The sequence below is a fragment of the Festucalex cinctus genome, chromosome 3 (genome assembly GCF_051991245.1).
Source record: "Festucalex cinctus isolate MCC-2025b chromosome 3, RoL_Fcin_1.0, whole genome shotgun sequence".
Taxonomy (NCBI): domain Eukaryota; kingdom Metazoa; phylum Chordata; class Actinopteri; order Syngnathiformes; family Syngnathidae; genus Festucalex; species Festucalex cinctus.
Genome location: NC_135413.1, coordinates 17,533,722 through 17,546,373, shown reverse-complemented (window position 1 = coordinate 17,546,373; position 12,652 = coordinate 17,533,722). Strand labels below are relative to the sequence as shown.

Genomic DNA, 12,652 nt, shown 5'->3' with positions numbered 1-12,652 from the left:
GTTTCTACTGACGGGCAATATAAAACCTGGAGCTACAATATGTTCATTGTTTTCAATGAGCAAGACAACAAGGGCGATCATCAGACCCCATTGTGAGAACCTGAAACTATTGGCGCTTTTGCACCGTGCCGGTTCCACACCTCAATTCTAATTATATGTCCAGTTTTCTCACATAAATACTTTTCAAAATCCTTCCAAAATTGTGATGATAAAGGGCAATCCCAAAATGAATGCAAAACTGTTTCAGATACATATCCATCCATCCAATTTTGCAGCGCTTGCCTCCTTTCAATGACGTTGTCTGGCTGATGTGTCAATCACGCAGTTGGTATACACACCACAACACCCCCCCCCCCCCCCCCCCCCCTTTGTATTCAGTTCAACAGCTAATATTAAATAATGTAATTAACCTCATGAGAAGAGTTTGCAGGATTTTTATTTTTTATTTTTTTAAAAGAAGAAGAAGAAGAAGAAGAAGAAGAAGAAGAAGAAGAAGAAGAAGTAGTAGCTCTGGAGAAACCGCAAAGGATGATGACTGTGATACACACACATTTCCACTAGATGGTGCTATATTACAGGTTCCATAAACTGACTGCTGCTGTCAATCAGTTACCACCAACACAGCAAGTAGTACAAATAAAAGTAACCGGGTTCAAAAACGCTTACTTGCTAGACAGTTTGCTTATATTGAAATGGTAACCTATGTTTAGTTTGGCAACTCATTGGATTCTTCATATTTTTGAATGAGTACACTGTTGTAACCTTAAAATAGGAAAAAGCACGGAGAGAAGACAAATTGAGTGGGGAAAAGGTTTGTTCTCTTCATATCGTTACGCTAATTTCACATGTGAGTGATGTCTACTTTAGTGTAACAGACAAATGTAAATTTGTACAGTATTTGTGTGCGTCTCCCCCCACCCAATCAAACTTGACTAGTAATTTGCATTTCTTCTCTCTGTCTTCTTTTCAGAAGAAACTTCACCATCTATAAGATTATCTGAGCGATAACAGAGACAAGATCACAAGTAGGTTGAAATTAGCCTTCTGGAAGTGGAGTAGTTGAAATCTTCCTAGCTATGAGCTGCACTGACAAAAGAGCCCAACTTTGAAAGTGTGCAGAAACCCAAGCTGTCCAAACAAAACTCACACGTCAAAAGGTTCGAGAGAGCGCTCCAGTGTCCGTTTGCAAAATGACTCATGGCGTTTCTCCACTGATACTCGTGCTGCTATCATCAGCGTATGGATTATCTCATGGGTGCCTGCAGGATGCTGCCTCAGCCTACAGATTCACCGGAGCCGTGTGCCGTCTCACTTATCCTGCAGCTGTTGTGTGTGAGTGCCGAACAGCCTGTACAAGTATTGCATACAACAAACATGGTACCTGACACCGGGAAATCTGCTTTACAAAATTAATAATAATCAGGAGAGTTGGTACAATATGTTTAATACTCGTAGAAGAATAGTTAGCATATCTGCCTCACAGTTCTGAGGGTGCAAGTTCGAGCCTGGAGTTTTCATGCTCTTTCAACTTTAGTTTATTTACACATTCTTCTTGAACAAAAATTCAAATATAAAATCAAATAAAAGTAAAATAATATATCATATTTGCAGGTGAGGTAGAAACCTATAACAAGCTTATCTACAGAAAGGAGATAAAATTTAAATAACAGTAAGAATACTAACATTGCAATCTCTTTGGTGTCAAAGCTTGCTTGAGTTTCATTTTATATTTATTGGTAGAGGCAAAGAATCAGAGTTAATAAGTGGAAATTTATATTCCGTAATTGGACTCCACGCTATCTTAATGAAAACTGCATTGGAGATGCATTATACATTGGTAGGTACAATACTGTACAAGTTATTGTTCTGTCTGATAGAATAACAATTGACTTGATAATTACAAATGAAAAATGTTTGAAAACTTTGTGGAATCTCTGAACCCATGCACTTCAATTTAAAAACAAATGTACATATCTGAAGAGTATTTAAATAAAAATAGACAATAAATTGCATTTATTAAAAAAAAAAAAAAAAAAAGTGGACCGGTTGGGGACACATAGCTAGGAATATTACAGTAGGTAAAATATAGCAATACCAGACTAAAAAAAAGATGAATGTTTTGAGTAATCCCCAGAAATATAACCTTGCTTCAAACAAAACTAATCTGTTTTTTTCCAAGTAAGTTTCTCATCAATTAATATCCATAGGAATTGTAAATTCTTCACCATATGCATTTTCACTGAATCCAAATTATAATTCATTTTCCTTGCAAATATCGTAAAATGAGACCTTTTCACATTTAATGCCAATTTATTTGTTTGAGGCCGTTTGTTCAAAATGCATGAAGGCCATTGTTAACCTCATTCATGAGTTCAGAACAAAAATCGATTGTAAATAAGTAAATTGATATCATCTGCAAATAATACTGGACATTAAGTGTTTCATATACATAAACAATAAATAAATAAATAAATAAATAAATAAATAAATAATGTCCCTAAGATGGAACCTTTTGGTGTCTTGGCATTTATACTGACATATTGCAGTCTATTATTTAAATAATAACTATGCCACTTCAGAGTATGGCAAAGAAATCCATTTTCCATCCAATTTTTTTTTTTTTTTAATTAATTCATTATTGAAAGCAAACATTACTGTAAATGGAAACAGGAATTGAAACGTCATCATTCAGTCCATCACTTCTCTGTGAAATAGCTTGAAAAGTGAGCGTGCACACTATTTTCTATTTATTATTATTATTATTTATCTTTTGGGATTCTGGTCTTTGTCACTTCTCCCCGTTTTCTGGATGAAAATACAGCTTGGATGAATGAACAATACATAACACAGCATTACATAAAAGCTTTACATTTTTAATGAATACCATCAAAAAGTGATTTTTCTTGCACAGTATTATTTATGTCTTGAGAAAAAAAACTAATTTGAATGTCCGTTATTTTGATGGAAAATCCAGTTTCTGTCTGTTAATTTCAAGACTGGAAATCATGCATATTAAAAAAAAAAAAAAAAAAAAAAAAAAAAAAAAGGTTTGTTGAGCCATTAACATTGCATCCATTAAAAAGATCAAGCTATTTTCCACACTTAATATATACATATCCACTATATTGTATGAATGAATGAATGAATGAATGAATGAATGAATGAATACATAAATAAATCCATATGGGGACTGACCAATAGTATTGATTTATGGAAAAAGAAATATGAAATTGACCCCATTTTCTGACCACAATTTTCTGTTTGTGACCGGATTAATCTCATCTATATACAGTGAATGAGAAAACCACTAAAGTGATTGAGGCAGCGTTCCAACATGCCAAATATCCAAGTGTCAAAGCAGAGAAGACGGTGCCCTTCATGGGCACCGTCTCATATGGCCTTGAAAAGTGAGTGAATTAATGACATACGCACGGTTGGAAAACGAATTTCTTTTAAATCATGTTTGTGCTGTTTCCATCGTTGTTCCTCCAGTATGGAGATTCACAACTTGACGATCGGTCACAGCTCCTTTGAGCTTCTTCCAGGTGAAGGCATCGCCATGGAGATAAGCAACGTATCTGCAGTCTTCATTGGGACCATCCATTACGGATATGGCAACTGGCTGTGAGTGTGTCTGGAAAATGAACAATAACTATCTAATAGGGGTGTGAATTGCCTAGTACCTGACGATTCGATTCGTATCACGATTCACAGGTCACGATTCGATTCGATACCGATTAATCCCGATACTAATTTATAAGTCGATTTTTGCGATTTTTTTTCATTCAAATTTAGAAAATACTAATCAGTAAGCTTGTAGAGTGTAAGATTTATATGAAAATGTATTATTTATTTATCTGAAATTTCAGTCTTATAGAGGTTGTAATCTGTTTCATGTTTGAACAGCATTAAAATAAAATATTAAGGCTTAATGTTCCGTTCATATAACATTCTTCCATGCTCAAGGTGTGAATCCTAAAAAAAAAAAAAAAAAATTCGATTCTGCCGATTATTGAATCGATTAGAGAATCGCGCGATGTAGTATCGCGATATATCGCCGAATCGATTTTTTTTAACACCCCTACTATCTAATATTTATCAAAACATTTTACCCACTGTTTTTATTTTTGATGTGTGCAAAATATGTATTATCCTTTTGAAGAAATGCAGCTCAGAGAGCAAGTATACACAAATTCAGGAAGTACAAATGGAATCACATTGTTAATCCAGAAAATATAAATACATTTCTTCATTTTTTTTTTCATCTAGAGTCAACGTTGCTCAGTCAATTAATTTTGAGATTGAGTCACAGATTGACCTTGGAATCAACCCCAAACTGTGTAAGTCATCTATTTCACTAAGTCGACTTGGTTTCAAAAACAGCTGAATATCCGTGACAATATTTTCATATTTTTGACATTGAAATTATTTGTCTTAGACTGTGGTAAGGGGAAGGTCGCAGCAGACACATCATCTTGCTACTTGAACTTTGACAAGCTGCGTTTGCACCTGCAGGGGGAGAGAGAGTGAGTTACTCATAATTTCTTAATAATTATAGCTACAGTATCACTATCACGCTGTCAGCTGAAGGCATTTTTTTTTCCATATTTTTGTTTGTGTGTGTGTTCAGACCAAACTGGCTCAAGAAGCTCTTCACTGACTTCATCACATTCAGTGTCAAGCTCGTCGTCAAGGGACAGGTAAAATCACCTTTTAATTCTCATGTGATCATCAGAATCATAGCTACAATATTGTCTTCTATAAAAAGAAACTGCGCCCCAAAAAAAACGAAGATTTTCTCCTTATGTAGATTTGTAAGGAGATCAACAAAGTGGCAAACATATTAGCTGACTTCATACAGGAGAAAGCAGGTGGGTTCAATTACACTCCTTCCTAAAGTACATCCCTTTGTATAGGTACTTCTTCAGTTCTTTTTTCAATACTCTAAGGAGAAATAGACATTCATATTTTTTACATATTTATTTTTATTTTTAGATAAAATATTCTTTAAATGAATTGATTTAGATTGAAAAAATGTTTTTAATAATTACCTAAAAAATGCTCAAAAAGGAAGAGGGAAAGCAGAAAATGACCATAAAATGTCTATGAAACTGCCAGAAATGTTTAAAAAGTACCTATAAAATGACCAAAAACAGAAGAATAAATCCTGAAATTTACCATAAAACGTCCACAAAATTGCCAAAATCTAAGAAAATTGATAGCAGAAAAGGTAGAAAAAAAAGACATTCGAACACTAACAAAAAAATTTCCAAAAACAAAAGAAGAAAGGCACAATAATATGTCTTTGATATTGCCAAAAAAATCAGAAAATGCATTTTTAGAAGGAAGAAAATAAAACATTCAAAAGTAACCATAAAATGTCCAAAAACAAAAGAAGAAGAAATGTCCACAAAATTGACCCACTCCCCCCCAAAAAAATCAGAAAAAAATATAAAAAAAAAAAAAAGTCAAAAAAAAAAACGTTTAAAAAGTACCTTTAAAATGACCAAAAACAGAAGAAGAAATCCTGAAATTTACCATTCCCAAATGTCCACAAAATTTCCAAAATGTCAGAAAATTGATAGCAGAAAAGGCAGGGGAAAAAAACAACATTCAATAGCTAACAATAAAATATCCAAAAACAAAAGAAGAAATGCAAAAAAATACCATAACATTTCTTTGGTATTGCCAAAAAAAAAGTCAGAACATTTATTTTTAAAAGGAAGAAAAGAAAACATTCAAAAGTAATATTTATTTAAAAGTAATAATTATATATTTATATATTTTTAAGTTAAAAAAAAGAAAACGTTTAAAAAGTATATGTATAAAATGTGCTAATAGTACTTCACATTTATTAGCCTTGTATTTGCTACAATCTTGCGTCTCTACACAATAGAACTTTGTTGATTTGCATCATGTAGTGTGATGTGATGTGTTTTCAGAGCATTTCCTCAGTGACGGAGACATCACTGTGGATATCGGTGTGACCACTGCTCCCACCATCACTGCTAACTACATAGAATCATACCACAAGGTAAACAATATCCAGACATGTACTGTACCTTATTGTAAGACGTAAGGTAAGTGAGAATATAAATACATGATCAAAACACAAGTTAGTGTAAAAACAAATTATTCCATCCATACGATATAGCATAGAGGTCAATTACCAATGAATGCTAATAACTTTGTTACCGTATTTGCTAATCAATTAAATGATAATCCTTTGATAGTTTTTGTTTTTTTCCGATTTCCAGGGGCTCACAAACTACAACAATACTTCTGCTGTCATAAGTGATTCAACTTTCAACCCTAATCAGCTGACTGAAAACAGGATGATCTACTTTTGGATCTCAGGTCTGCATTTATCCAATACAATAACACAATAAAATGCAGAGTCGCAGAGTGCGTACTTCCAAAAATGACCAAATATTAAAAGATGAATTTTGGCTACAGGTGTGACTGTGTTAAGTTTTGGCATCTTAACATACACATCAACTGAATACATATAAACAATCAACTGAGGACATAATCTCTCAACAGACAGAATTATGTAAATATTCAATAAAGCGCTAACCTTGCTCTTGCAAGATGAATTCCCGCGGTATTTGTGAGTTCACAAACGCCGGAGAATACATCTTGTATCGCTCCTGCTGATATCCGCCGCAGTTGTTCAGACCAATCACAGAGCGACATTGTGTTTGGGGGCGGGATATGCAACTGTGACGAAAACAGGAAGTCAGCGCCGACGCCGGAGCTAACAAACAAACCTAACATGGACGAATGGACGCTACAATTAATTCTGTTCTCGCAGAATTACTCACCGTTTCCTTGTTGAATGTTGAACAGCGAGAGGCGCTTGTTGCATTTCTAGCTGGTAAGATGTTCCTGCCTTTCCCACCTCCGGCAAGAACGAAGTAAAAAATTTTCACTCGTGGTCGTGATTGGTTAAAAAACAAACGTGTAGAATGACGCATCGTCCAATCAGCTCGAATTATTGTACAAAATGTCCTGCCTTTTCCAGACGAAATTACTGTGGAGAGACATATCCATCTGGCTATTGCCAGATTAATAAAGCGCCATCTTCTGTAAAATAACAGCATTACAGTCAATGGGCATGATTGTCAGTATGTGATATAGTAACAAACGGTGTATACTCATCGCACTCCTTCCTTAAGATTGTTTTTGGTGTTGTTTTGTTACCCCTAGATCATGTCTTAAACCCCATGATGAAAGCTGCCCACCAAGATGGTCGCTTCCGGCTTAACATCACTGGAGCAGAGTTGATTGTAAACAAACACCTCAAATGAATACTCATATGCGCCAGGATGTACAAAAACAATACTTGAGTAACTTTCACAGCTCTTATGAATGTGATTTCAGGAACTTTTCAGGATAAATGTCTCTACCACCATTCCAGATATTTTCAGAAAGGTAATGTGGACAATGCATTCAATCATTGCTCATGATATGAAATCTTGTTTTTTTTCTCCACCGTGAGGATACTTTGATATTACCGTGTGTGTTTGTGTGTCAAGTGTCTTGTTGAAACAAGTTACCCAGAATTACGTGTGTGGAGTTCATCCGTGCCCTCTGTAAACACTTCCACCTTTGGGACAAGTGTCTGGGCCGAGGCTTTTGGCCAACTGTGGTGCGAAGGTCAAGAAACTCTCTTCTTTCAGACGGTAAGACTTTGTCGCAAATATACTGGGTGGTTGCTGGGTGTGCAGACTCGTCATTGAGCTTTTGACAGGCACCATGGTGGATCAACAAGCTCCTTTGTCCTATATCCTATTCCTGATTGATTCACTCCACTATACAGTATATTGAAAATGGACTCATTGATAAGATTGTCAGTGAATTGTTGTGACCTTCTAAAATCTGTGGTCGTTTCTTTGATCTCATTGTGACTTATTGTACCACTCGGAAAAAGGATTCTAAAACTGGCCCGCGATCTAACTCTCGATCCGGCAGCATGCTCACGAGAGCTGTGTCATCTGCAAATTTAATAAAGTGCCTGTTTTGGGAAGTGCGAGTGCATCAAGTTGTACTTTAAATGAATAATAGAGGAAGTTAAACAGCTCACTGAAATGGAATTTACTGGCGAGAATGTCAGCAATAATCTTTGGATGCAAGATGAAAGTCCACAAATGGAATCTTAATCTTGAATCATTGGTCGACTTATTTCACAATCTTTTTTTTCCCTCTGATTAATGTGTTTGTCATAATGTTTCGGCTGTTTGTTTTCTGTGCAGTTCATCACCACTGATGTCTCGGTTTCTTATGTCAACAAACACGTCTTACTACATGGCAAATCTTTACAGTAAGAGCTTTCTCATCCATTTTTATTATTACTAAATCTCTGTTTTATACATTCTAATTGTATCTCATTGGGATGCACTGGATTTATAGTCATTTATATTGGGTATGAAAACTAACTGAAATTACATTTTATGTTTACAAATCTAACTAACTATAATTATAGAAAAAAATATCCTTGGTTTTAGTCATGTGAATTAATTTAATGCATGAGCATATGGGAAGGATTTTAAATGTGATTTTAAGTAGATTTATTTTGATATTAATCAGAATAACTGTTTGAAAGTGTGTCACACAGAAGTGACATCATCTAGCAGCAGCCAATAGAAAAGCACCTTCAGTTGATGTATTTGCTCCCAAAAACGTATAAATATGTTTCTTTTTAGTTTTAAGTGTCCCAAAGACTTATTTATACGTTTTGTTTTGTTTTAAATTTTTTAATTTAATTTTATTTTTTTTAATGCTAGAGCATACAGAAGGCTTTGATGCAGCCTCTCGACTGCAAAGAACGGTTGCAGAAATGGTAGTTGTTACATAAACGGCCAGTAGGTGGCAGCAGAGCAAAGGAGATCAACCAGGACCATGTTGAAAAAAAGCCCAATTACTCACAATTCTAAATAGATTTGTGAAAATTGATTAAACTTAGCTATATTCTAATGCTAATTGCTGCAAAACAGAAACAGATAGAAATATACTTTTTTTGGATGAAAGAAGAGACTTTAATATTTCTTTTGGTAGGTTCCATGTTTTTGTAGCATTAAAACACAATATTCTGTGGCCCTTGCAAAATCAGTCAAAATCCAGTAAAACAGCCGGGAGCAAACGGAATTGCTTCTGTGAAAATGGCTGCTGGGAGTGGATGAATTTTAATATTGCGCACAAGTCATACACATTTTTAAAAAAATCTAAAATTAATACTGAAACTAACTAAAACTAAACTAAAACTAAGCATTTATGAAATAACTAAAACTAATAAAAACTAACAGAACCACCCTGAAAACTAATTCAACTAACTAACTAGCTAATTTTTGAATTTTGCTGCCATCCCGGATGCTAACTTACAAATCAGTGACGATTTCATCTTCCAGGGTTGATGTACTACATGCTGAATTATACCAGAATCCTCTGGTAAGTGGACTGCTCTGATGCCATCGCATATTTTGGTAACAACTGCTGGTGTCATTTTTGTGTCTAGGGGATGGATGTCTTTGTTAAAAGAGACTGTTTAAGGATACATAAAGTAAAATAACAACACATCCACTTTTAACAGTCAGGTTGAAGCCGGTTGATGCGTGCAGTGAACGCATCGCTAAACACAAATACGTTCACCTCACCACCGGTTGACAAGCCAGTCCCAGTTGAACATTGGAGTTTGTGCCAGGTATCAGAAGCAAACAAACACTGATAACACTGTTAGCCAATGCTAATCAGTGCAAATGCTGCAGCTCTGTTTTTGGCTTTGACATACACAGTCATTGATTTAATTTCATTTTAAACGCCTGGTACAACTAAAGGTACTTTTGTTTGGGCAAATATAATAATGGCAACAAAAAATAGGTCATAAAAGTTTAATTGAAGAGCTGTTATCTAACCATTTTGCATGATTTTCTAGTCACCAAAAATATACTTGGTTGTGCTATCACACTTGATGGGTGAGCGGGCACTCCAGAGAGACCCGATTATCAACATTCAGAAAAAAAAAACGTTTCTTGGAAAGTTTACAATGCTTTTTCAAAAATGTTTGCAGATATATCACATTTTGAAATATAACTGACAATGGCAGTGAATTGGTGTTTATGTTTCATCTGTGACACTTGAAAATATCCTCTTGGGGAACAAAAGAGTATACATTTGGATTCTGGGTAAATTATGAACATTAAACAACATTTTCATTTACTGATTTATCTTTTTAGGTAGATCAAGCACAACTGAATTTCATACAAGAAGCTGTGATGAAGATAGGTGTCCCCAAGGTGTTATCTGGTACGTCATAAACAATAATAACACGTTTACTGTTTCGGTGTATAGAATTCACAGTCTAAACAATAATGATTTGCTATTGGGAGCGCACTGTGTACCATCATTTCATTCCAACATTATACATCATAATTTATGTAAATAAGCAAACTATTTCCACACTATTTGCGAACACTAATGTGAAGCAAAACATTTAAACTACTATGGCCTGTGTGTAAAAGCAACATGTTGTTGTTGTTGTTTGTTAAATGATTGACTGTGGTCTTCTTGTTTGTTGTTCTAGTACTTGAAACCGAGGTAACCAGGCTGTTGGACAAACAGGGATTATACTTATTTGACATCTACAAACCAGAAGTGCTTCCTCGGGACGTAAGTCTCACTTGAACAGATTTTGTCATCTGCCCATTTGTCACACATTTTAAAATAAGTGTTATTCCCTTTTTGCTCAGGGATTTACGATTATCCAGATGGACTTTGGTTTTCCTCATCACCTCCTTGTTGACTTCCTCAAGAAGACACTACAGCAAACAGACAGTTTGCAACAATAAAGGCTCAAATTTAACAAAGGTTTTGACACCTTTCCTCCCACCCACATTTCTCAAGTAACACTCTAAGTGACACTTGATTACAAATTACAAAAAATCAACTAATAATAATAATAATTAATAATATTGATGATGATTATAATGATAATGATGATGATGATAGTCAAACAAGGTAAGCAATACCAAGGAGATAAAAGATTTGAAATGAATGATGGTAAATTCAATCGGACTGACCTCAAGATGGATGTGCACAGGAGAGGCTTCTGACAATTTTACAATATTACCACCATTAACCAAAAAAAGACTAATTTTAAAAAAGTAATGTGCATCTGTTGTCAGACAACACCTACACCGTGCACATGAAAGAACATCAAACATACTTTCCGACGAGACTTTCCTTCTTGAATTTCTGTATTCTGTAATAAAGTTCTGCAGATTCTTTATCAGTCTGTTGTTGCCAGTGTTCTTTTCTTTGTTATGGTGGTCTGGGGAGGCAGCATTTAAAATGGGGGGTGCTGTGTCCGGGGCTGAGCAGGTGGGATGGATCTGGAATCCTCAGAGGAGAGAGGCGGACTGCTCTAAATGTGGATTTGCATCTGAAATACTTGAAGTGCTTTTAATATAGCAACATTTAGCGTGGGGGGGGGGGGGGGGGGGGGGGGTTATAATGTTGTGAAGCAGACTGTCTATCCACTAAATGTGCTGTCTGTTCCACAAAGGTTCAAATATGATATTAATATTAATAAGTCATTTGCACACACAAAAAAAAGGGGGGGGGCGGTCTCTTTCTATCAGATGTTGTTGTTGAAACAATTGAGGGACATATGTTGATCAACCGCTAGGTGTCCTTGTTGTTACAATTATTTTATGCACTGTTGCCCATGTCATTGGAACGGAAGTCAGTCTCGGAGCTCACATTCGGGCTACTCAAATTCACTGGCATCGAAAAGTGTTTTCTGCGCTGTTTTCTTAATTGTAATACGTCCAGTATTTTGTCTTGAAAATTTTGAATTGTGTCGAGTAAGTCTAGTGTCAATTCCGAACATCCGGGCATTTCTGATATTTCCCCAATGCAACGCAATGCAAATGGTTCCTAGTATAAACGGTGAAAACAAACGGCGTATTGTATTGCTTTTTTGCCCGTGACTGTTATACAAACAAGGCAGATTTTTATACTGTAGTAGTTAAGTGACATTTCATCACATTTGGAACTAAAAATAATCCACACATATCAAATTACATTACAGTGCAATGCTGGATTTAAATTAATTCACGACTAAATTGTGCAAGGTGTGCATGTGAGTGTTAATTGTTTGGTTGACTTTGTCTGCATGTGCCCAAAGGCGACCCAGGTCAGCCAAAGGCTTCAGCTCACACAATCCAAATGAGGACAAGTGCAAAAGAAATGAAGGGATGGAAGTTGTCGCATTGAACGTTCTGTTTACGGATGCCATGAGTTTCAAACAGCCTCGCAGTCATACTCTCTTTGTGATAACATTCCTCTGTGCTGCATTCTTGTCACTGTCTGTGTGTCTGCAGGTGCTATATATGCCAAACAATTCCTTGCTCCAAGGTCAAGATGGCCAAGTGGCCAACTGATTTGATCACAGTGCATTCAATTCTGTTCCCTGTTTTCAAACAGTAGTGTGTGGGACGAGCAAATCCCTCCCAGCCCTATTGGGTTCGTGGGAACTTCTAATTCATTTAACCATATTATGTCTGTTCATTGATGGGACACTATTTCTGCCCATCCTTACCATAAAGGCCCTCTCTAATGGTCCAGATATTGTCACTAAAAATTGATTAAAGGA

At 35.6% G+C, this 12,652-nt stretch overlaps 1 protein-coding gene and 1 long non-coding RNA gene across 2 annotated transcripts; one reads left to right on the top strand and one right to left on the bottom strand.

The window, feature by feature from the left end:
• Positions 1-665: 665 nt before the first annotated feature.
• On the top strand, positions 666-11,287 carry cetp (cholesteryl ester transfer protein, plasma). Its single transcript, XM_077518046.1, has 18 exons — positions 666-811; positions 971-1,332; positions 3,293-3,407; positions 3,493-3,624; positions 4,270-4,340; positions 4,439-4,526; positions 4,631-4,700; positions 4,811-4,871; positions 5,943-6,034; positions 6,258-6,357; positions 7,210-7,289; positions 7,384-7,434; positions 7,539-7,685; positions 8,256-8,323; positions 9,408-9,447; positions 10,233-10,302; positions 10,580-10,665; positions 10,746-11,287. The coding sequence occupies exons 2-18, from the start codon at positions 1,191-1,193 to the stop codon at positions 10,842-10,844; spliced, it is 1,512 nt and encodes a 503-aa protein (XP_077374172.1). The 5' UTR covers positions 666-811; positions 971-1,190; the 3' UTR covers positions 10,845-11,287.
• On the bottom strand, positions 4,126-6,957 carry LOC144015861 (uncharacterized). The gene is made up of 3 exons (XR_013282809.1): positions 6,825-6,957; positions 6,578-6,720; positions 4,126-4,509 (listed from the first exon to the last, which is right to left on the bottom strand). It is a non-coding gene; the product is annotated as an uncharacterized LOC144015861 (long non-coding RNA).
• Positions 11,288-12,652: the final 1,365 nt, after the last annotated feature.